Source organism: Sciurus vulgaris (assembly GCF_902686455.1).
Source record: "Sciurus vulgaris genome assembly, chromosome: 2".
NCBI lineage: Eukaryota > Metazoa > Chordata > Mammalia > Rodentia > Sciuridae > Sciurus > Sciurus vulgaris.
In genome coordinates, this window is record NC_136462.1 from 180,623,967 (window position 1) to 180,650,257 (window position 26,291).

At 39.2% G+C, this 26,291-nt stretch overlaps 2 protein-coding genes across 5 annotated transcripts in view; both read left to right on the forward strand.

The window, feature by feature from the left end:
- Nucleotides 1-26,291, forward strand: part of ASIP (agouti signaling protein) — a 140,863-nt gene that overhangs the window by 62,761 nt on the left and 51,811 nt on the right. The gene's annotated exons all lie outside the window — the stretch shown is intronic.
- Nucleotides 5,892-7,743, forward strand: LOC306655378 (histone H2A.Z-like; the record flags this gene model as incomplete). Its single annotated transcript, XM_079129727.1, has 2 exons — nucleotides 5,892-6,373; nucleotides 7,723-7,743. Exons 1-2 carry the CDS (start codon nucleotides 6,008-6,010, stop codon nucleotides 7,741-7,743), a joined length of 387 nt encoding a protein of 128 aa, XP_078985853.1. The 5' UTR covers nucleotides 5,892-6,007.

The window sequence follows — 26,291 nt, forward strand, 5'->3', positions numbered from 1 at the left end:
AATCCCACATTCGGGTCACACATGGTGGTGCACCCCTGTAATCCCAGTGATCTCAGAGGCTGAGGCAGGAGGATCACATATTCAAAGCCAGCCTCAGCAACTCAGCAAGACCCTGTCTCAAAATAGAAATAAAAAGGACAGGGGATATAGCTCAGTGGTAAAACACCGCTTGGTTTAAAAAAAAAAAAACACACGTTTAGAGTTCTTGTCAAATGTCTAACCTCTGAAACACCAACTGTGACGAAGAGCTTATTACCAATTAGAACAGCCCATTTTATCATTCTAGTACTCAGATTATGGGAAAATTATTCTTTATATGCATCTGAATTCCCTGTGAAGTTTACCCAGTGGTCCTGATCTTGGACACACAGATTGAGCCTCAATTCTTTTCTATCTGGTTGACTTTCAGAAGTTTGAGCTAATTCTAACATCTACTGCTTACTGCCATCATTTGATCCTCTCTTTCCCTAAGTTAATGAATTTACATCCTTCAATTTTTCCTGACATTTCTGGCATGGTTCCCTTTACCCATCCTATTTTTGCTTTTCATCAAAAGCACTTTTCATCTCCTAAAATAAAAACTATATTCAGTAACTAATGTTTATTGTCTGTCTAACTTTGAAAAAAATTGAAGTTTTCTACAAGGCCAGCAGCCTTTTGTTGTGGTGGTGGTGTTGGTTCACTGGTGTATCCCAATGCAAAGACATGTATTAGTCAGAGTTGTCTAGAGGAACAAAACCAACAGGATATGTATATATAGGTATGATTATAAAAAGGGAATTCATTAGATTGGCTTACACAACCAGCAGCTATGGTCCCACAGTGACCATCTGCAGGCTGGAGAGCTGGAGGAACTAGTAGTTGCTCAATCCAAGAAACTGAAGCCTCAGAACAAGAGGGATCAATGATGGGCCCAGTCCAGAACCAAGCCCTGGAAACTCCCTGGAGCAGGAGTCTGATGTCCTCAGGCAATTACAGTAGCAATCAAGAACCCCTTCAGGAGAATCCTTCAAGAAGAATAGAACCTGTATCTGCTGCTGCTGCTTCCTTGTTCTTCCTACTTTTGTTCCATCCAAGTCTCCAACCTATTGAACTGTGCTGCCCTCCACTTAGGGTGGGTCTCCACTTCAGTTCACCATCCCATATGCCAATCATTCCTAGAAACACCCTCACTGAGACACCCAGAAGCCTCTTAATCTTAAGCATTTCTTAATCCAATCAAGTTGACAATTCAAATTAACTATCACAAGTCAGTACTTGGCACCTAATAGCTGCTCAGAAATATTTATAAGATGTTGATTTCTAGTCCTTCTTCTCTCCCTTGACATGTTCCAGTTTGTCTACAATTTTCTAAAGATGAAAATCCAAGCAAAGTCTGAGAAGCATAGGTTGTTTTTTTACTAGTTCTGCCCTCAGGATTTAACCATATTTCTAAGATCTTACTGGTTCCTCCAATAAATGCATTGATTACCACCAATGTTCTCATGCCATCCTCTGACTGTCTTTGTTTCCAAGTTATAACAAATCATCAAAGATATACTTGCCCTACCTGTCCTTCTGGAAATTTCCACACTCTTTTGGGTCTCTATCATATTTATTCCTTCAAAATCAAAAGTTATTTTTCCTACTTTATTCCTCTAGGATTATCATTTTGTGTATTCCTTCCCAGATAGAAATTTGTGCATCTTTTTTTAAAAAAAATTTTTTTTAGTTGTAGATGGACCTGTACCTTTATTTTGTTTATTTTATGTTGTGCTGAGGATTGAACCCAGTGCCTCACACATGCTAGGCAAGTGCTCTACCACTGAGCCACAATTCCAACCCCAAATGTGTGCATCTTAATAAATGACTTGATCCCAGATAATTAATCTAACAGTTAGAATTTTAGGAAACAGGGCAGACCCTTAAGGAAGGTTTTACTGGGAAGCCATGCCACCTTGGAAAAGACAGTGCTCTCTTTGCCTGGAATTCACAATTGCTCTTAGGTGACATGCCATAAAAGTTACAAAGATATTCCTAAGCTTTGCATAAAGCATTTGTATGAAATGCATTTTCCATTTATTCAATTAAACTATATAAAGGCAACACTTTTTTTTTTCCTTAGCCCATAACTCTCAGAAAGAGGATCTGCTCTTTCTCTAAAGATAACTGTGTTCATGTATTAACAATTGTACCAGTTACATTGGTCTATAAAGAAAAGAAAATTATAGAAATCTGTGTTCTGGCTGGGTGCAGTAATCCTAGAAGCTTGGGAGGTTGAGGGAGGAGGATCACAAGTTCTAAAGCTAGCTTCAGCAATTTAGCAAGACCCTAAGCAACTTAGCAAGACCCTGTCTCCAAATAAAAAAGTAAAAGCAGGCTGGGAATGTGGCTCCATGGTTGAATGCCCTTGGTTTCAATTCCTAATACCAAAAGAGAGAGAGAGAGAGAAGGCTGTGTCCTGTTCATTCACACCCCTTAATAATTACTATAACTGGAACAATAATTATGACCTTCTTTGGAGCAACACCAAGGAACAGAGCAATGACACAACAACATAAAATGAAGGCAGTGGAGTGGCATAAAAAAATAAATGACTAGAAAATTGAAGAGCTAGAATCTAGTCTCTGCTTTGCTACTATACATGCATGACAAGAGCAAACTGCTTCCCTTGTCTGAATCTCAATGTCTTCATCTGTAAAATGTTGGATTTAAAATGGATGGTATAGAAAGTCTTTTCAGCTTTTTTTTAATTATTATTTTTTAGTTGTCATTGGGCCTTTATTTTACTTACTTATATGCGGTGCCGAGAATCAGACCAAGGGCTACGCACATGCTAAGCGAGTGCTCTACCACTGAGCCACAACCCCAGCCCTCTTTTCAGCTTTTTAATATTAGGTTTAATTTTAACACAAAATGTTTCACAGTTTTCTAGTATGAGTGATATGCAGGAGATAATTGATAAGTGTATAACCATTGAATAATAACTGGATCTCTTGGAAGAAAAACTGGTTTTGTTGCATAATAAAATAATGGTGCAAACATTTCCACTATGGTCAGTTTTCAAACAATGAATAGCCTACTGACAAAATTCCTGAAAATTTAACCATCAACACTCAGAAGCTAGTAAGAATGGGCCCCAACACATCACTAGACCTTGTACCGTTTATTCATTTGACTGTTTGTTCATGCACTGCACACTCACTGAACATTTCCTACACACAAGACATGTACAATGATGGGTATAACACAGTTCTGCTCCAGAAGGGACTTAGACACTAGTAAGCATAAAATAAATACGGATAACTATAATGCTAAAAAGAACATGACATAAATAAAGTAGTACAAAAGTTCAGAGCACGGTGGTGCACACCTATAATCCAAGCCTCTCAGGAGGCTGAGACAGGAGGATAGTGAGTTCAAAGCCAGCCTCAGCAAAAGTGAGGCGCTAAGCAACTTAGTGAGACCCTGTCTCTAAATAAGATACAAAGTATGGCTGGGGATGTGGCACAGTGGTCCAGTGCCCCTGAGTTCAATCCCTCGTACTCCCCTAAAAAAAATTCACAGAGGAAAAAAGACTATTTCCTACTGAGGTTGTGTGGGTAAAGCGACCCTTGGGGAAGAAAAGGGACAATTGCTCAAAAACAATAAGACTATTGAAATGTATTTTTTGTATAGAAGAGTTCTTTAATAGAAGAACAGTAACACTATATTGTTTAGGAAATCAGGGACCTGTGGGAAAAAAATACATAGAGCAAGCTAGAAATAAAGAGACCAAGAGATGATTATACATATGGAAGAATAATAAAACTAAAAGCTCAGATGCCAGCACCAAGAACAATCTTAAACTGGAATAAGTTTAACACCATTGAAAGATAATTGGAAAGCTGGATGCAGTGATTCACGCTTATAATCTCAGTGATTCAGGAGGCTGAAACAGGAAGATCACAAGTTTGAGGCCAGCTTCAGCAACTTAATGAGGCCCTCGGCAATTTAGTGAGAACCTGTCTCAAAAGGGCTAGGAATGTAGCTCAGTGGTAAAGTGCCTCTGAGTTTAATCCCTACTACCAAAAAAAAAAAAAAAAAAAAAAAGCTTTTGGATAACCATTTAGAAGAGAAGGTGGTATGAGAGTCTTTGTCCATTTCAAAGTAGACAATTTTAAAATTTCATTCCAGGCTTCTTAAAAGATTTTACCAGTGAGATTGTGGGTTTACTGCCAGTAATCTGCTGAAATCAAAGAGATAAAGAGTGCAGAAACAAGTACAGATGGACCCAACATTTTACATTTAAGAAAATAGTGACTTCTGAAAACAACAGTCCAGTTAGCGATTATATTCCAGGCAATATTCTAAGATTAAATGATGGTTTGGGAGAAACCATAGAAACATGAGGTGGAGAAATGGGTATCATACCAAACAACCATACCAAATGATTTACTTTTCTTTTATTGATATGGATGGTGAATAGTTAGATGAAGTGCATCGTCCCTTTCATAGAATGTATCCTGAGTTCAGGTTCATGTTTGACAGTCTCTCATGGTGACAGTGGGGATATGAAGCAGAAATGGGTGCCACATGAGAACTGGTAGTTGCCTGCATAGTTGATGGAATGATCAAGGATGTTATGGTTTGTATGTGAGAGGTCCCCCAAAACTCATGTATGAGACAAGAGAGAGTTCAGAGGAGAAATGATTAGGTTGTGAAAGCATTAAACTAATCAGTTAATCCCTTATGGGGATTAACTGAGTGGTGACTGTAGACAGGTAGGGTGTGGTTGGAGAAGGTGGGGCATTAGGGTGTGGCTTTGAGGTATATATTCGTATCTGACCAGCAGAGTCTCCCTCTCTGCTTCCTGATCATCATGTGAGCTGCTTCCCTCCTCCACACTCTTCTGCCATGTTGTTCTGCCTCATCTCAAGCCCCAAAGAATGGAACCTGCTGTCCATGAACTGAGACCTCTAAAACCATGAGCCCCCATATAAACTTTTCCTCCTCTTAAAATTGGGCTGGTTGGGTCTTTTAGTCAGTGAAAAATCTGACTAAAACAAAGGAGAACCTGGACAAAAATCTATATTAATAGACCACACTTGACCTTACCACTTTGATATTTTAATCAACAAATTAGAGAAAGTCATATACTCTATGCTCACATAATTAATGTATAACACAAAAATAGGAGATATACCTAAAATGGTAATAGAACCAGAACAAAAGAGAAATTCTTCATAAAATGAATCAGTGGTATGATACGTCTACTATGAAAAGGAAAAAAAAGTTGTCATATTTAAATAAGGTATAATATCTAATAACTGTTCTGATCACATCGGAAGTATATTTAATTACTTAATCTCTTTGAGTCCATTTTCCTATGCAGAGTTAATTAAGGTACTTAATTCATGGGATCATTTATGATAGGAAAATAAGATAAAGTACTAAAGAGGTACTCAAAAGGAAGCATTCGATAAATATGAGCTACAATAACATGGCCTTCATTTTATAAATTTAGTACTCTGAAATATACAAGCCAGGCACAGTGGTGCATATCTGTAATCCCAGGGGCTTGAGAAGCTGAGTCAGGAGGATCAAGAGTTCAAAGCCAGCCTCTGCAAAAGCTAAGCAACGTAGTACGACCCTGTCTCTAAATAAAATACAAAATAGGGCTGGAGGTGTAGCTCAGTGGTCAAGTACCCCTAAGTTCAATTCCTGGTACCCAAAATAAATAAATAAGAATAAAACATATGAAATGACTAGACAAATAAGTTTTATGAATTTAAAATTCCTTTTACAGAGGTCATTTTTATTGTAGCAAAGTGTATTTTAAATTTCCAAGGATGATCTGCAGTTCTAACATTCTAGGTATTGTTGAACAAATTGTCTCACACTGTTCACACTTATCAAGATCACAAAGGCAGCGCAGTTTGAATCGCGGTGCGACGAAGGAGTAGGTGGTGGGATCTCGCTGTGTGTCCGACTAGCCTTTTCTCGCCTTTTCTCTGCCTTGCGTGTCTGAGCTTCAGCACAATTCGAGATGGCTGGTGGTAAGGCTGGGAAGGACTCCGGAAAGGCCAAGACAAAGGCGGTTTCCCGCTGGCAGAGAGCCGGCTTGCAGGTCCCTGTGGGCGGTATTCATCGACACCTGAAATCTAGGACAACCAGCCATGGACATGTGGGCGCGACTGCCGCTGTGTATAGCGCAGCCATCCTGGAGTACCTCACCGCAGAGGTACTTGAACTGGCAGGAAATGCTTCAAAAGACTTAAAGGTAAAGCGCATTACCCCTCGTCACTTGCAACTTGCTATTCGCGGAGATGAAGAATTGGAATCTCATGAAAAGCAAAGGGAGATCAATAGAACAGAGGGAAGCGACCAGCGGGTGGAAAGAGGGGAGGGCAGGGTAAAGCTCTGGGGAGGAATATTAGCCAAATTATATTTTTATATTGTGTGCATGTACAAATATGCAACACCAAATCCCACCATTATGGACAATTAGAATGTGCCAATAAAAAAGAAAAAAAGTAAATCACAAGATTTGAAAAAAAAAAAAAAGCCATGTGGTTAAAAAAAAGTTAATGTGGAACTTCAAAGGGTCATAACAAGAAATAGAAGGCTGAATATGGTGGCCCACACCTATAATCCCAGCTCTTAGTCAGCTTTTCATTGCCATAACCAAAATGCCAGACAAGAACAACTTAAAGGAAGAGTTTATTTTGGCTCATGGCTTTAGAGTTTTAGTCTATGGTCAGCTGAGTCCCTTGCTCTGGACCCAAGATAAGGCAGAACATCATGGCAGAAGGGCATGGCAGAGGAAAGCTGCTCTGTTCATGGCCACCTGGAAGCAGAGAGAAGGGGAAGGGGTACAGGGAAGGACCCTTCCAGGGCATGCCCCCAGTGACCGACCTCCTCCAGCCGTGCCCCACCTGCCTACAGTTCCCACTGAGTTAGCCCATCTGAACTAGGATGAACTGATGCGATGACAGCTCTCTCACAATCCGATCATTTCACCTCTGAATATTCCTGCATTAACACAGGGGTTTTGAGGGGACACCTCATACCCAAACCATAACACAAGCTATTCCAGAGGCTGGGACAGAAAAATCACAAGTTCAACACCAGCACGGGCAATTAAGCAAGACCCTGCCTGAAAACAGAATTTTAAAGGGTCTGGGGATGTGGCTTAGTGGTAGAGTGCGAGCCTGGCAAGGAGGAGACTCTCAGTTCAAAGCCCAGTACCAAAACACATAGCAGTGGGGCTGTATTTTACCACACCGCATACACAATCAATTTCACAAAAGTGTGCACACACAATCGGAAAAGGCAGGAGGGGGAAGATGCAATGACTTCCCAAACCCAAGACACCCTCTGAAACTCTTTTACTTGCTTCCTTTCCTGTTTACTACCATTGTATCAGATAAAGTATTTTTACTGCTATTTACTGATCTCTAGCTCTTGAATATTTAGGTCTGAGATCCATCTTGCATTACTTTCTGCACACAGAATACCATAGCAGTGATAGCTGTCTTTCAGCACCATTTGTTAGCAGACTTTCTTTTTCCCATTGAACTTGTGTGCTGCCTGCTTGATTGTCCACTGACTGTGTGTCTGAGAATATTTCTGTACTTGATCCTGTTCCATTAATCTATTTTTACCTACTTCTGTTTTAAGTCTACTGCAGCTGTATAGTAAATCTTGAATTCAGGAGTATAAATATTCTGATCTTTTTTCTAATATTGTTTTGTTATCTAGGTCCTTTGCATTTTCATGTAAGTTTTAGAACCATGTAGTCAATTTCTTAAAAGAATGGAGGAAGGAAGGACTGTATAGAGGGAAAAGAGGGGTGGGAGGGGTGGGGAGAAGGGAAAAAAATAACAGAATGAATCAAACAACATTACCCTATGTAAATTTATGATTACACAAATGGTATGCCTTTACGCCATGTACAGAGAAACAACATGTATCCCATTTGTTTACAATTAAAAAAAAAAAGAACTTAAAACACTTTACACCCAAAATACAAAAACCCAATCAATAAATGGGCTAAGGAACTGGGCAGACACTTCACAGAAGAAGATATACAGGTGACCAACAAATATATGAAAAAGTGCTCATCATCCCTAGTAATTAGAGAAATACAAATTAAAACCACCCTAAGATTTCATCTAACTCCAATTAGAATGGCTATTATCAAGAACACAAGCAATAATAAGTGTTGAAGTGGATGTGGGGAAAAAGGCACACTCGTACATTGCTGGTGGAGTTACAAATTGGTGCAACCACTCTGGAAAGCAGTGTGGAGATTCCTTAGAAAACTTGGAATGGACCCATCATTTGACCCAGCTATCCCACTCCTGGGTTTACACCCAAAGGACTTAAAATCAGCATGCGACAGTGATGCAGCCACATCAATGTTCACAGCAGCTCAATTCACAATAGCTAGATTGTGGAACCAACCTAGATGCCCTTCAATTGATGAATGAATAAAGAAACTGTGGTACTTATACACAATGGAATATTACTCAGCCATAAAGAAGAGTAAAATTATGGTATTTGCTGGTAAACGGAAGAAGTTGGAAAATATCATGCTAAGTGAAATAGGCCAAGCGCACAAAACCAAAGGCCGAATGTTTTCTCTGATAAGTGCATGACAATATATAACATGGGGGGTGCGCGGGGGGAAGAGAAGAATAAGGAACTTTGGATGGTGTAGAGGAAAATGGAGTGGGAGGGGGTGGGGGACAGAAAGACAGTAGAATGAGACAGACAGCATTACCCTATGTATATGTATGATTACATGAATGGTGTGACTCTACATTGTATACAACCATAGAAATGAAAAGTTGTACTCCATTTGTATACAATGAATCAAAATGCAGTCTGTAAAAATAAAAAAGACTTAAAAAATTAAAAAAAAAATCTTCCTGTGTACTAGAGACGATTCTAGGTTTTATATCATGTTCTCTCCCTCCAGAAACGGTTTACTCAAGCAAAGAGGCTAACAGCTAATCCCCTTTACCTAATAAGTATTTGAGAATTCAAAGCTGAACTTTAGTCCTTGTGGGAGCTGATTCAGTTCACCCTTATTCCTGAATTGAAGTATTTCATGGAACTGTGGAAAGCTTGGGGTGGTTACCATGGCCCTTCCTCCTGTTCAGGTTCTTTCCTACAAGTTTTGCCTCATTAATCCTGGCTGGAACATTGAGGAAAGTTCTTCTCGGGTTCTTGGCTTCTCTGTGCCGCTTTGGGGTTTGGAGTCAGCAATTATCTTGATGGTTAAGTGTCCCCAAACACCAGACTCACCTTTCTTGGCTTCTCTTTTTGTCCAGGTTCTTGCACTAGCAGATTCTCACTGTTTCAGTAGCTCTTTTATACCTTCAATTTGGTGTTTAGAAAAATAATCTGTCCAACTTTTTAACTTGTTCCCAGCAAGAGGTTTATCTGAAACAGTCTAATTAATTATGCTTTGCCAAAGTGGAATTCTATGACACACATTTTTCTAAAATTTAAATTCATTAAAATTAACTTAGTTTTGGAAAATTTGCTCAGACTTTCTTAATTGTTCTAGAAGTAATTGGCCCTACCCAGAGGGATGAAAAATGCCAGCATGGAGGTATGGCCTCAGCATTATTAAGGAGCAAAATTGCCACAGATCCTCAAATTGAAATGAGAGAAACCATAAACAAAATGTGCTGTTGGGAACTATTTATCAAGGCTACTTAGTGTGCCTTATAAATTTACTACTCCCTCACCACCACCACCCCAAAGAGGGTGGTTGGAGAGAACTCCCCCTTGTTCATTACCTTTATCCAGCCCCACCAAGGCAAAGTGACATCAGCCATTCATCATCTTTTATTACTGAGATTTAGAGTCACATGTGGGTTTTACAGCTGAGCAGCATTCTTTCTTTTTGCCTTTGGAGGTCAATGATGGAATGTTCTCAACCTCACTTATCCAGGAATTTTTCATTGTACTCTTGTTTACTAAGGAAATCAGGTTGGTGGAGGTGGCAGCAGCAAGCGAGAGGAGAATATGCCTTATTAACAAGTTTACCTCAAGCCTCTGAAGTTTCTCAAACTAAACAAGAGGATAGTTGGAAGCCTAGGACTCTTGTAGACAGAGTACACAATAGGTCACCATACAGACTTCCAAACACATGTTACATGTCTGAATGTATACAGATGTAGATTCAAAGCTCCAGGGGAGCAAGCAGTGTAAGACCAGGAAGCCAAACATTAGGCTCCACTAGACAGTATCATGTGATCCACTGGATACTGTGTGGAAGAGGTGAGCCAAATGCCTCTCTTAAAGAAGAACAGAATCAAGGAGTAAGAGCTAACTTTGTCAATGCTTATTATTGGCCAAGTATGGTGCTAAGACACGTTTGATAAATTGACATATTCAATCTTCTTGATAATTCTGCAGAATAGGTACTGTTATTCCCATTTTTAATTTAAGATTCCAAAAGGTGGGGCTGGGGAGATAGCTCAGTTGGTAGAGTGCTTGCCTTGTAAGCACAAGGCCCTGGGTTCAATCCCCAGCACCAAAAAAAAAAAAAAAAAAAGATTCCAAAAGGTCATACAAATGGTCAGATAACTCTTGCATTTGCAGAACCAAGGTTCAAATCTAAATCTGCCTGGACCCAAGTCTATTCTCTGCAAGTATGAAAGAGAGGCAAAAGTTCATATTTAAACAATTAGATTCAGCAGTAGAGTTTCTAAACTCTATAATAGATTATAATCAGTTAATGTGTTTATTGTTTCTCTCTCACAATGTTCATCACCATCAATCTTAGTGGATAGCAGTCTGTTAAGTATTTCCTAAATACTCAGTTAAGACTTTCATAACCCAATCATTTCTCCTCTAAACCTTCTTGCATTGTCTCAAACATGAGCTTTTGGGGGACACCTCACATCTAAACCTTACCAATCTACCTATCTATAAAAGGTACAGAGAACACAAAAGTAAGCCTGGACCTTTTCTCATGAAACTCACAGTATAAGGGTGAGTCAAACCTCATACATTATCAATATAAGAGATTGAATCAAAGTACATGAGACCATGGAGAGGGACACTTAACTCAACATGGTGGATCGAAGAAGCTGGAAGAAATGAGTCCTGAACTAATGGGGAGGTAGGATGAACGCATTTGAAACACTTAGTAAGGAACACAAACAGCACACCGGTTCCAATGGGATGATACAGATTACATGTCACTATAAAAAGCCAACGGAAATTCCATGACTGAGCCGCTCTATGGATAATTTCAGAGTGGTTGCTCTCAGGCTAACCATTCTCTTCTCTTTACTTTTGCAACTCCTAAAGCCCACTATCTGTTATGGGTTTTTTCTTTTTTCTCTCTTTCCTTCCTCTCTTCCTCTCTTCATTTCTTCCTGCTTTATTTCTTTCCTTTCCTTTCGTTTTTTGGGTATTTTCTTTTTTTCAATGAATGGAAAGGACCTAAGAGAGGAACTGGAAAAATCTTCAAGTAGAATAAAAACAGAGCACACTGAAAGGGATCAAATGCCAACTGTTGACTCAATTAGCTCTCATTTATTGGGCCCCTAACCTGCCCCCTTTACCATGCTGCAGGGACACGCAGGTGAATCGGACCCATGGGCTATCAGCAGGACATGTTTGTGGGCAGAAAATAAAAAGCATATATGGACTAAGGGGAAATAAATATATTAGGGAAAACAGGATAGATTATAACAAGCCTAGAAAACAAATAGAGAAGTTTAGACTTGCAGTGGTTGATACCAAAAGACCATTTAGGTTTTTGAGCAGAAAGTAGGTGGAAAGTAAGAGGGGAAACCGTTATCCTACAGATTAAGAGGCTATATGAAAGCCTAATTTTGGTCATAAGGGCTCTAGGGGATGGCAGAGGAATAGAAAGAAAAGAGCAAAGAACATTTTACAAAAAGGATAGACTGGGCATGTACATAGAATCTTCAGCTGTAGACTATTAGTTTAATCCTATACTCAGTTATAGTTTATGTTACAGCTTGGATCTGAAATATCTCCTAAGGTTTCACATTTTGAAGTCTTGGTCACCAGTGCAGCAATATTCAAAAGTGAGGCTTTTGGAAATAATTGGATTATGAGAGCTCTGATCCCATTAATGGATTAATCCATTGATGGGTTCATAACTGAATGGACTACTCGCAAGTGATCAGACCTGCAGGAAGTAGAACTTAGTTGGAGGAACTATGTCATTAGGGTTGAGACCTCCAAGAGTTTATCTTCTTCCTAGTCCCTTCATCACCACCACCCACTTCACTTTCTCTGCTGCCCCACTATCATGAGATCAAGAACATTCCTCTGCCACACCCTGCCACCATGATGTTCTGCCTCACTTCAAGCCAAAAGCAATGGAGCCAGCCAACCAGGGACTAAAACCAAGAGACAGATCTTTCCTTCTTTAAATTGTTTTTCTCAGGTGTTTTGTCATGGCAATTAAAATCTGACTAATACAGATTATGAAGCCTAAAAGAATTTAGATTGGTAAAGGTAGGCTACAGAGAGGAAGAAGAATGGAAAAAAAGCCTATAGACTAAGAATGAAACCAGACCTGCTATGAGTTACAACTGACAAGTACACAGTCCTTCAATAACTTCCAGTGAGGTTTAGAATTCAGAAGCATCTTTTTAAAAACAATTGAGAACCTTTATATCAGAATCATTACTTCAAGGACTATGTTTATAAGACTGAGCAACTCCAAAACTAGAGTTAGAGTAGAGGGCATGTTAGAAAACCTAGCATGCAGAGGACTTGTGAAACATATTTTTAAGACCTAGACCCTGAGAACCTGGCTTGCAGATCTGCAGTGGATCCCAGCAATCTTTAACAAGCTCTGAGGGTGATGATAATGCAACAGGTACTCAGGAGACCTTTCAAGAAACATTCAGGGAATGAATGATGAACTGCTTCCTCAGGATGACTGGACAGAGACATGTGTGCCTTCTCAGGATTCATGTGACTTCACCACACTCAGCCTGATGATTGCAAACCATCCTCTCAGATCAAAGCCATTCTGCTTCACTGGAACACAAGTATCTCCTTGTGTTCCAGGAGACAGGCTCAGACAGACCTATTGAGCGGCTCTTAAGGCCTTTAGACGTCAAAAGGGTTTGTGAAAATGATCATCATAATAGTAATGAATGTGCGCACACATTTTCTTAAATGACACCATAGGGATGGAGTGAAAAAGGAAGGGGCTGCCCAGATTCAGGGGGCTAGCAGAATGGACTTCCTTGAGAAAATCAAGCAAAACAACCAAAGGGGACTCCTGGGATTGTCACACCAGGACTCCTGGGACAGCTGTAATGAAATGATTTAAAAGTGTGGTGTAGTAGCCTCTGTAGCTCCCACACTGGCCTAATCCCACTTGAAATTGCATAACTAGGGTGTGCTGACAATCTCTGGGACACAAAGAGAGGTCTAATGTTCAAAGCTCAGAAAATCAGACCAAGATTTGTTTTCTCTTTCCTTTGAGTTTTTTTTTTTTTTTTTTTTTCTTGAGAAAAAGGAAAAAGATTTATTGCTTTGCTAGCAAAGGAGAAACGCAGGGCACTCCTGTCTCAAAGGCTGTGATTCTGCCCATCAGTAGGAACAGGGGGTTTTTAAAGAGGTGACTCAAAGGCTACACTCCAGTGTTTTGTTGGAGTTGTAATCCACTTGTTAATTTGGGAGATAGTCATTTCTGAGATGATCTGGTGCCATCCTCAAAGTCTGGAGTACTTCGTTCCTATGGTGGGTGTGTACTCAAGGACAGATAAATCTGCCCAAAATGGGGAAGAAAGGTGATCCCGTTTCCCCCCAGATTAGGGAGTGGGAGAGATTATGGAGGAGCAGGGAGAGAGCAAGAGAAAGAAACGTCCTCTTAAAAACATATTGTGGGCTGGGGATAAAAGCTCAGTTGGTAGAGCGCTTGCCTTGCAAGCACAAGGCCCTGGGTTCAAACCCCAGCACCGCCAAAAAAAAAAATAAATAAATAATAATAACAATAATGTGTTGCAGTGGCAGAGCAGCAAGGGCTACATTCAAAGTATAAAGTAGGCCACTGTTAGAAGTCCACAAGAAGACTAATTAGAGGCCAGGGCACAGCCCAAGTGATGGAAGACCCTCAGTGTATGAAAATATACTAAGGGTGGGGAACATCCAAACTGGGAAACAAACTTCTGAAAACTGTTTAAGATGTTGTGCTTTAATATTCCTTAATTCCGCCGTAACTACCTGAGGGTACGGAAGAGCATAGACTTAAAAGAGACTGGGTTTTTACAGGCGCTCACATGTTAAATAAATACAAATGAGTGTACTGTTCACATTTCTTTGAGGCGAGTCTCTTCCCAAAGGCAAGGCAGGTGACCAAAGCAACTTCTTTTCCCAGGAGGCAGACGCACGGGCTATTTTATCTTCCTCTATCGTAGCCGCTTCTCGCTTCCTTCTCAAACCAGTCGTCTGTGCGCCAAGTGTCTTGTTTGGCATGCTGTACTTTTAAAGTCTTAGTAGCGTGTAGAAGGAAAGCTAGGACATTCTAAAAACGGGTTTCGTTTTTGACAAAAAAGTGTGACTTTCCTAAATGGCACCCACCATGGAGGCGAAGGGTGGCTGCGCTCGGCCGCGGGCGTCCAGGTCTGTCCTCACCGGCCCCGTCTGTTCCATCTGGGCTCAAGGTTCTGCTCAACAGCCAATGTCACGGCGCCATGAGGGCTACCAGGTGCCCTGCCTGAAGGCACAGGCTCCATCGGGCACAGGGCTCCCGCGGGGACGACTCCCGCAGGACGGGGGAAGGGGAAACGGAGGCCAGAGCAGCTGAGTGCGTGTTAACCCTGCCGCACGCCGTCCGAGGGCCGCAGGCGGGGTCCACCCGCTGGAGGCGAGGGTAGGTCCGACGCCGAGGGCAGGCGGGCCTCGGCGCCGGCGGAGTTTCAGGCGCGGCGTGGAAGGAGCTGCGGGAGGGCAGGCGCTGGGAGTCCCGGAGCAGAGGGCGACCGGGAACCGAGAGCGACGGCGGAGACGTGAGCAGGGCCGACTAGGGCGACGTCCAGCACGGCGACTCAGGAAACCCAACGCCGTCCGCGGGGCAGTGGAGAGCCACTGAGAAATTTTATCGGAAGGCTCACGTCGCTGAGGCTAAAGTGGTCCAAACTATACAGTTAAGGGCGGCGCCCGAAAACAAACTAACTTCCAAATATCCCTAATTGCCAAGAAATCAACTACAAAGTTCCCGCGGTCCCATGTTTATCGCTGACCTACCAATTCAAAGCACATGGTGTACGTTTCCCACAGGCTCCCAGTTCGGCGGAAATGCTCCTTTGAGTTTTTATAGTTCCTTATGCCACTTAACATTTTAATGTGTGCATTTCTTTCATCTTTATACCCTCGGAAGTTCTACCACTAGGGCTTCAGGTAACAGCCGTTTCCTGAAAGTTTTTAATGGGTTATTGTTGGTGTATACAAAACACACTGATTTTTAAATATTTATTTCATAACTATATCTGCAACTATTTCAGAGTATGTGTTTCCTACGTCAACTGACCATATTGGCAAAAACACTTTACTTGTGTATTATGTACATAATTGATATTAATGAACTAATGCATTTTCTTAGTCATTCAAATGTAAATTTGGTTTAGTAAGAGGTGCCATTGAAAAATTTCATAAGTTATCCACAAGGCAGTGCCATCCAAGAAAATTAAAAATTTTAATTTTAAAACAAATCATAAGTCAAGCTTGGTGACACATAGCCTGTGATCCCAGCTACTTAGGAACCTGAAGCAGGAGGATCGAGAGCTTGAACCCAGCCTGGGCAATATAACAAGACCCCATTGAGAATAAAGAAAAGGAGAAAAAAAGACAAGTAATAGCTTTGCAATAAAGCACTGTCCTCATCTGACTTATAGTCTATTAAATTTAAAAATCTCTGCAAAAAACTGGGGCTGGCGTATAGTTCAGTGGTAGAGTGCTTGCCTAGAGTACATGAGGCTCTAGGTGTGCAATCCCCAGCACTGCACACACACACACACACACACACTCCAAAACAAAACAAAAAATCCTGTAAAAATACTGCCAGTACTAGTCAGACAGGTGCCTTTGACAATAACAACTACCATTCACTGATATTTTACTACATACCAGCCATCCAGATAGGCACTTTGTATTGTATTGTTTCATGCTCACATTAATTTCAGTAGGGTATTATCATCCTCATTTTACACACAACTTTAAGACTTACTTCTTAAATCACTGGCCTTCATAGTCTGGTATATTCTGTCTTGAAAACCATACATTTATATATTTTGCTTAGTTCTTTAATTGCTTCAGGTAGGAGGATAAATTCAGTCTGTGCTATTGCTTCTTTTGTTGTTTGTAGCATTGGGGATGGAACCCAGGGCCTCATGGATGCTAGGCAAGTGCTCTACCACTGAGCTACATCCCAGCTCCCAACCTATTGCATCTTGGTTGGTCATATTTGAAGAAAAAATTAAGGCCCTGAACAGAGGGACACTGTTCTTAATCATCTGTGAGGGTCAACTATATACTATACTAAATTCTTATCACCAGCACAGTTTACGGATTTATAGTACGTACTTTTCAGAGAAAATAATCAAGTGTCAAAAGCATACCCTTAGAGTCAAAAGCAGACAAACCTGGGTTTAAATTCCATCTTTATTGTTAACTAGCTATGTAGCCATGGACAGGAAATTCATAAGGATATAACATGGTCAGAAGAACATTTGTATATCTAGCAACAGAGCTTTAAAAGTACAGTACTGATAGACCTGCAAGGAGAAATAGGCAAATCCACAATTATAGTATGAGATTTCAATATTCCTACTGAAAAAGCAAAAAATAAATCAGTAAGGATATAGAAGACTTGACAAAACACTATCAATCCACACTGATCTAATGCATTATTTATATACCACTTCACTAAACAACTTCAGGATACACATTCTTTGCAAATGCACAAAGTGTATTTACCATGATTAACAAAATATTCTGAGTCATAAAATAAGTCTCAATAAATGTTAAAGGCTTTAAGTCACACAGGATATGTCCAGTGACCACAATGTAGTTAAAATAAGAAATCAACAACAAAATGATATCTGAAAAATACTCAAAGGTTTGGAAGCTAAATAACACACTTCTAAATAGTCCATGATTCAAACAATTAATGAAAAGGTAAAAATTATTTTGAACTGAATGAAAATGTATGGGATGTCAATAAAGCAGTACTTGATAACTTACAGTAGTTTTAAACTATTAGTAATATTAAACTATTAGTTCTGAAATTGATGGCCTTAGCTTCTACCTGAAGGAACTAGAAAAAGAAGAGCAAATCAAGCCCAAAATAAACAGATAAAAGGAAAAATAAAATTTGAAAATATAGGAAATAATAAAGATTAAAACAGAAACTAATGAAACAAAAATGATGAATAAAATAAATGAAAGAAAACTCTGACTATCTGAAAGATCAATAAAAGTGATAAACTTGTACCCAGACTGATTAAGAAAAAATCTTGAAAACATAAATTACTAACCTTGAAATGAGAGAGGGGATTTCACTAGAGATTCTACAGATTATAGAGGGGGCAGGAGATGTAACTTAGTGGTAGACTGCCTGCCTAGCAGGTGCAAGGCCCAGAACTGAAAGAGGAAAAAAAAAAAAAAAAAGATAAGGGAATATTTAGGACAACTTTATGCCAATAAATTAGCAACTTAGGTTAAACAACAAATTCATTGGAAGACCTAAACCACCAAAGTTGACTCAATAAAAAAATCAGATAACAAGAAAATCCCTATATCTGTTTCTTAAGTTGTATTTGTGGTCAAAACCTTCCCACAAAGAAAATTCCTGGTTCAAATGGCTCCATTGGTAAATTCTACCAAATAAATAGGGAAGAAATAATATCAATTTTACACAAACTCTCCCAATAATTGAAAAGAAGGGAATGTATACCAACCCATGCTATGAGGCCTGGATTACTCTGGTCCACAAATCAAAGACATTACAAAAAATGAAACTAAAGATCAATATTTCTCCTTAACCTATAGGTAAATTTCTTCATAAAATTTTAGAAATTCAAATAATGCATCCAAAAGGATAACAAATTATGATCAAATTGAGTGTTTCACAGAAATGCAAGTTTGCTTTAATATTAAAATTCCATCAATGTAATTTATCATTTTAATAGGCTAAAAAATGAAAAACAATATGATTATTTCAGTAAATGCATAAAAGCATTCAACAAAATTCAACATTCATTCTGATTTTTTCAAATCTTAACAAATGAAGAATAGAAAGGCAATGTCTCACCCTAATAAGGGACATCCATAAAAACATCTACAGTCACTGTGTGTGGTGGCTCACACCTGTAATCCCAGTGACTTGGGAGGCTGAGGCAGGAGAATCACAAGTTCAAAGCCAGACTCAGCAACTTAGTCAAGCCCTAAGCAACTTAGTGAGACCCTGTCTCTAAATAAATTATTTAAATATGGTAGAGATATGGCTCAGTGATTAAGCATCCCTGGGTTCAGTCAAAAAAATAATTCGCAGTCAATGTCACACTTATTGATTAAAAACAGAATAGTTTCCTGTATGATAAGGAACAAGGCAAAGATGTCCACTCTCATATCTTCTCTTGAACATCCAGCTGGAGGTCCTAGCCTATGCAGTAAGGCAAGAAAAAGAAATAAAAGGCACCCAACTTAGAAATAAAATAGTAAAACTTTACTTATTAGCAGAAGGCCTGCATGATTGCTTATGCAGAAAATCCAATGAGATCCTTAAAAAATCTTCTAGAATAAGTGAATTTAGCAAGTTTGAAGCATACAAGATCAATACATAAAAATTAGGTGTATTTTTGTATATTCACAAAGACAACAGAAATTGAGATGTAAAAGACACCACTTATAGTAGCATCAAAAACATTAAACATCTAGTGATAAATCTGTGCAAGATTTATATACTGAAACTATAACACATTGCCAAGAGAAATTAAAGAAAATCTAAATAAGTAGAGAGATATACCATGTCCATGAATCAGAAAATACCAGCTGGGCATGGTGGCACATACCTATAACCCCAGCTATTCAGGAGGCTAAGACATGTGAATTGTGAGTTGGGGTCCAGCCTAGGCAATATAGCGAGATCCCATGTGAAAAAAAAAAAAAAAAAAAGGAAATTCAATATTAAGATGTCAGTTTTTGCCATATTGATCTATAAATTTAACACAACTCCAGTCAAAATCTCAGATAATTTTTGTAGAAGTTGACAAGCTTATTCTAAAATTCCAAGGAATTACAAAAGACCTAGAATAGCCCAAACAACTTAGAAAATGATCAGATTGGGACCTCCTCTCCTTCATTGGAGAATAATCAATATAGTATGGAGTAGTGTAAAGATAAACAAATCAGGGACTGGGATTGTGGCTCAGTGGTAGAGTGCTTACCTAGCACATGTGAGGCACTGGGTTTGAGTCTCAGCACCACATACAAATAAATTTTTAAAAAAAGGTTCATGAACAAATAATAAAAATATTTTTGAAAAAGATAAACAAATCAATAGTTCAGAAAGAGTTCAGGGATAGATTCATACATGTAGAGTTAATTGACCTCCAACAGTTACAAAGTATAGTCTTTTCGGCAAATGGGGCTAGAATAATTTGATAGCCCTTTGAAATAAAATGAATTTCAATCTACAAATTCACACCATATAAAAAAGTAATTCGAAATTAGCTGTATTCATAAATATAAACTCTAAAATGACAGAACTTTTAAATGAAACCACAAAGCCAGGTGTGGTGGCACACACTCGTAATCCCAATGACTCGGGAGGTTGAGGCAGGAGGATGGCAAGTTCAAAGCCAGCCTCAGCAACTTAGTGAGGCCCTAAACAACTCAGTGAGACCTTGTCTCACAATATAAAATAAAAAGGGTTGGGGATGTGGCTTAGTGGTTAAGCACCACTGAGTTCAACTTCCAGTACCAAAGGGGGAAAAAAAAAAAAAGCAATAAAATATATAAATTTTTAAATATGAGATAAGCACAATCTATGACAAAAAAGAATTACTTAGTTGGACTTTATCAAAATTAAGAACACATATCAATTTCAAAAGACAGTGTTAAGGACAACAAAAATCCAAGCCTCTGGTACAAAACATTTACCAATAACTTATCTGACAAAGGATTCGTGTCCATAATATGATAACAAATAAATAACCCAGTTTTTTAAATGAACAAGATTTGAACAGATACTCTACCAAAAAAATAGAGGGGTTGAAATAAACTCATAGAGATAAACTCTGTATAATTAAAGGACAAGAGAACATTAGTTGTTCTCTATTATTTCCCTATACTTCCTGGGGTTTAAGGTGCTCTCTAGCCAGGTGTTGGGGTTGTTACTCTCCTTCCACAGCCACAAAGCCAGTGTGTCCCAACCCAGTAGCCATAAGTTCAACTTTTCTCTAATTTTTCTACTTACACCAACACTTTTCATCTAAGTCAAATGTGAGTGGAACCAAGGGCGCTTTTTAAAAGAATTCAAAGACCCATTATATTTTCCATCTTGAGGCAACGGGGGCAACCGTAGGAAGATGTAGTGAGCAGTATACTCAACGAAGTTGTCGTTGTCCTCATGATTTAGCACCGTGACATTCTAACAACAGTATCCATGTGCCTAAACCAAAATTAAATTTAAATCTCCCAGAGCTCTTTTTGGCTGGGCTGCCCCCAGAAGGGTATAACAACCAGATCAATCAGGAGTTGCTATTAGGGGATAATAGCTAGAAATTGTTAGGCAGTATCCTGAATTTTTCAAGAGGTGTGTATAATTCTTCATCCTGTTCATCCTGATCATTAACCAGTAAGTAGCTAACAGGAGATAATTCAGCCATGAAACAAAAAATGAAGTACTGATGCATGATACAACACAGATAAACTGAAAACATTACACTAAATGAAAGAAGCCAGTCACAAAAACTACATATTATATGATGGTTACACAACTTGCATCATTCACTTCCAAAGGATAGATTTTATGACATCTGAATTATGCCTCAATAAAGTAATTTTTTTAGTAAAAGCTTATCCTCTCTCAATGACACCAACAGTCTGAGGATGATGGGGGAATGAAACGTCTACCAAATTCTTTTACTTCAGCCTATATTTTAAATGGGCTTTTGCATTGAAAGGAACACTGTTCTCATGATCCAGAAAGTCAAAAACTTGTCAGTTCCAAAGGCCACAATGGTTGTGACCAGAGTGGTCAATCAGACTAAAACATAAAAGCTATAACCCAAGAAATAGAGGCAAGGAAATGTGAATGGAAGACCTCCAATGGGGTCAAAAGTTTATGTTATCAATTTGCCCAGAGTCAGTGGATCAATACCAAAAATAATATGACTTCTTTCACCATGAGACAAATACCCAGCTTTTAGTAGAAGTCAGAAGTCTGAAATGGAGTGGTAGTTTCTACATCTACATTACTTTGTGGCAGTCTATTGTAGGAGATGTGAGCAGTGATCAATGTGAAGGATCTAGGTAACAATTGCTGCAATCTGAATGATTTAGGCTCGATCAACAACTTGATTCTAGTTGTTCTCAGAAGAGAATGATCCCTTACCATGTACATCATAAAAGTTATCTACCCTGTTTGATTGGCAGTTACAGTTTGTTTCCAGAACCCATGACCCAAAGAGGGGTGCCTTTAATTTGTCAGTCTGTAGTCTTCCAAGTGGCAGACAAGACAGTTGGTCATTGGATCAAGAGTCAGTAAAAATATAGCCTATAGCAGACAGCTTTGACTTTAGCCCATTGTGATAACTGGCCTTACTACAGTTGATCTTCCAGAGGGGTCACTGGGGTCACCCATCTGGTTAACACCCTCAGCTTTCATTTCATTTCAGTGAACCAGGCATTTCCATATGAGTAGCAAGGCCTGTTGGACCTTCCCTGGTTAATTGTTGAGTTCTTGTTGACCTACCCAAGAAGGAACCATCAGGCTAAAGGGTCACACAGTACCCAGGTCAGGAGCTCAATTTCAATAAAAGCTTAGTAGTAGCAGGTTACTGCCTTTTTTATTTTATTTTATTTTTTTTTTAAACTCGGGATTGAATTCAGGGGCACTTAACCCTGAGCCACATCCCCAGGTCTTTTGATATTTTATTTTGAGACAGGGTCTCACTAAGTTGCTTCGGGCCCTGCTAAGTTCCTGAGGCTGACTTCAAACTCATGATCCTCCTGTTTCAGCCTCCCAAGCCACTTAGATTACAGGCATGGACCACACCCAGTTTTTTTGTTTTGTTTTGTTTTTAGCATTGCATTTGGTGAGTATGTCAGGTAGGTGGTTCTGCTATACTAGGAAAAGGCCTAACCTTCAACTAAGACTCCTCCTAGGACTCTGGATTATTTCTGCTGAACTACTTGTTCTTAATTCAACCAAACGTTTAACGTTTTTATTCCTCCCAAAACTCAAGGCTCTCATTGTTGACACCATTTATTCAGTTTTGGGGACTCCTGTCATTAACTGAAACCACATTGCCTTTTGTCTGGGGCTTTCTGGCTTCACTGTCCCATTTGTCCTGAAAACATCCTTTCTTCCTCCAATCCTGAGAAGAGTAACAACTCTAAAGTCACCATTTAGTTGGCTTGTTTTCATTTTCCCACTCAGCCTCATTAACAGGCAGGACAGTCAAAGACATTTGGTCCCTTCCTATCTACCCACCACTTGAGCAAGAACATTAACTCCAGATCCCCAGGAGTCTTCTCAGAACCCCAAATACTACCCTTGGGACTCATGTCGTTCATCTTCCAAAAGTCATGTTTCTGTTTAGCATCTCATCCTCAAATTCTCAAGTCCAAAATTTTATTTCATTCTACTTACAAATTGATAAATTAGAATATTACTGTTTGAGGGATGCTGGCAGAAGATACAAGATTCCTGGACACAGTGGTGAGCAAAGGCATTTAAAAACCTCCCCTTGTGGAGTTTACAATGTAGAAGGGGAAACAGGCATTGAACAAACCACACAAATAATTATAATTTTGTGGAATCTAAGAAAAACACAGATTGCCATCAGAGTAACAGGGAGCCCTTACCTCTGTTAAGGTGTGTTAAGAAGAAAACAACTAGGCAAAAACAACTTCAGGTTTATCCTTTCCCAACTTGCAACCATTGGAATTTAAGTAATAAGGAGTAGCTTTGAACCACAGCACCCTGTGACATCTCCAAAAAGTTCACAATTTTAAGGTACCCATGAAACCTGATAACAGTGTATGTTCCGATTACTCATTATGCCTTGCTAAATCTTTCAACAGTTTATGACCCAGTTCTGTAAAACAAAGGAAGTGGCTGTGGTAGAATAGTCTATCAGATGGTACCTCAAATACATGGCCACTTATTCCAGTTGTCTGAGACGGTGTAAAACCTTCCCCTAAAGATTGTCTTTTTAAATAATTGAAAATAGAATTTTTCTCTTCAGATTCAACCTAAACCCTCTAAAATCTTAAATTGTACAATCCCAAGGCAGGTCCCCTAAACCCTTTCCTACTGTTCCCTGGACAAAAATCATCTTGGGATCTCCATGGTGCTTCTGGAATTCATAGAATGACCAAAGGGAGGGAGGCTAGAAATGAAAAGATGGGAGCCGAGGACAGGTTTGGAATGCCCTACAAGGGAGAAAAGAATGACTGCCAGTTCAACACTGGGAGCTCACATCTCAGCCCTGACTTGCGGTCTGATTCCAGGTCTGACTGAACCCCGCTATTCCTTCCTTCACTGAAATATTACCTTGACTCATCTTAGGGGAAGAGAGACAAGCTCCTTAAAATCAGGAACAAATCTTTCAACTTCTGTTTTTCCTATAGGATGAGCCTAAGACTGCACACCTAGAAAGCATTCAATAACTGCATTTCCCTCTATATAGTGTTAAGGGATATTTAATAGTGTGTGCTGTTGAGATACTGGGGATTGAACCTAGTTCAATGGGGATTGATTTACCTCTGAGCTATATCCCCAGTGTTAAGGGACATTTGAGAGGCAGTATACAGTAGAATAATTCAAATCAAATCTTTTAACTACTCTTTTTTTTTTTCGAGTGTTAGATCATAATAAGATCTACTTTATAAGGTCATTGTCAGAGGAGCTTTGAAGCACTTAGCATAGTAGCTGGTACACAGTAAGAGACAATTATTTGGTAGCTAGTATTATTATTACTGCTGAGCTAGGTCATATCCAGAACATTTTAGAGTGTAAAAAAAAAGTTAGAAATTAAGGAAAGCAAGATGATAACCTGGGTCTTGGACTATTATTTTTACCTGTTTAAACTGCCATTATTCATTTCCTCTTCACTTTGAGCAACATAAGAAAGAAGGGATTTACAGAATACTAAAGAACTGAGTTCCTCCTAGGAAGGAGGAACTTCTCATTTGATTTATTTACTACTATATATCCAGTGCCAGTGATACCTGGCAAAAAATAGATGTTTAACAAATATTTGAATTTGTTGAAATTGAATGGATTAATATGCTGTAACTCATTGAGAACTTAAATGTTTGCTTTGTTTGATTTTAGACCTTTAGGAAAGCCAATGCCAGTCCAAAAATTGTTTCATTTCGTTACCTAATCCTTTGCTAAAACTTTGTATCAAGAGGCTTTACAGAGATACTACGATCTCAATCGTATTGCTAAACAAAAAGGACAGAAAAAAGGGGAAAAAGGACTTAAATAGTGCTGGGGATTCTTCTATGATTCCACTTAATTATCTTGAGTGGAAATGGGAGGTTATCTGAATTTTTTATTATTTTATTTTATTGATTGATCTGTTGATTGCTTGAGATAAGGTCTTGATCTGTTGCCAGGCTCTTAGACTTAAGGTATCTTCTCACTTCATTCCCTCAAGTACTGGGGTACAGACATGGGTCACCAACCAGGTAGGCTCTCAGTTTTTGCATGAGCTTCTCTTGAACTGTGAGTCTAGCAACTTAAGTATGCCTTTATAGCCTGGTCCCTGGATGTAAGTCAATTCCTTAATCTGATGCTCAACTAAAATAATAGTAATTTTTTTTAATGCCAGAGGACAGTGACATTTATTAAGACAGTAGACTCCAAGATGCCATCTGCCTAAGAGATTTCAGTGGCAATTTGACTATAAGTAATTTTCACCTCATACACTGATTTTAGAATCTAATTTCAGGTAAAGATAGATCTTCACTATATTAATTTAAGCTCCTGTTACCCAATAACTCTGTGTGTGTGTGTGTGTGTGTGTGTGTGTGTGTGTGTGTGTGTTTTATGGCTGAAGATGAAAATGAAAGCTAGTTTACATTCTCAACGAAAAAAAGAGAAACTAATCCATTTATGAATCATTTATATCTAAACTTTATTCTTATTATTAATGGTTAGAAGGAGCTCTGCCTTGATTATAATTTTTAGTAAATAAATTTGTTTTGATATTATATAGTATTTTGCTTTGATTTTCCCCTTCAACAAATTGAGCACCTAGCACTGGTTAATTTCCCACCTTATTTTCTTTACTAACAATCGCCACAGAGATTTTTGTGAAAATCTTCTTCTTCCATTGAGGATTAATCAAGGGCCCAGACAAGGATGGGCAAGATAGAGACTGAGGGCTGGGGATATAGCTCAGTCGGTAGAGTGCCTGCCTCGCAAGCACAAGGCCCTGGGTTCAATCCCCAGCACCACAAAAAAAAAAAAAAAAGATAGAGTCTGAAATCTACAAACATTGAAAGGGAGACTTTATGAGTCTGTGCCAGAATAGAGATTGCAAGTTCCGAATGAGAACTTGCAATTAACTCCATAACGTGCCTGGCAAAACGGTGCTTGGCCTCCGATATGTCCACTGTGCAGAGACAAAGGTTGGGGTTTGGTTGGAGAAAGAGAAAAGCTACCTAAAGTGTTTTGAAAGAAAGTTCATTGGCACTTGTGGCCTTTGTGCCAGAGTGGTCAGCTCTGATTGGTGGGTGGCTGAAGTTACTAGAAAAAACTAATCCTAAGGTCGAAGCAGGATTGGGCTGCCAGACAATTCCTGGAGAAGGCATTTGTGACCTAACTGGGTTTTTTCCCCTACCCCCACATGGCTTCAGACTATTTAGCTGGGTGTGACAGGAACTACTCCAGTTCGTATCATCAATTTTCACAGCTGTTATGGATTTTAGCCCTTTATTGTAGGGATTCTTAAACCTTACCAGGCAATCAACTGCAGAGTCCATAGCCTTAGCCTCTGAGATGCTGATCCCATAGATCTGGAGTGGAGCCCAGGAAACTACACATTCAACAAGTACCTCCCGCCACCGAT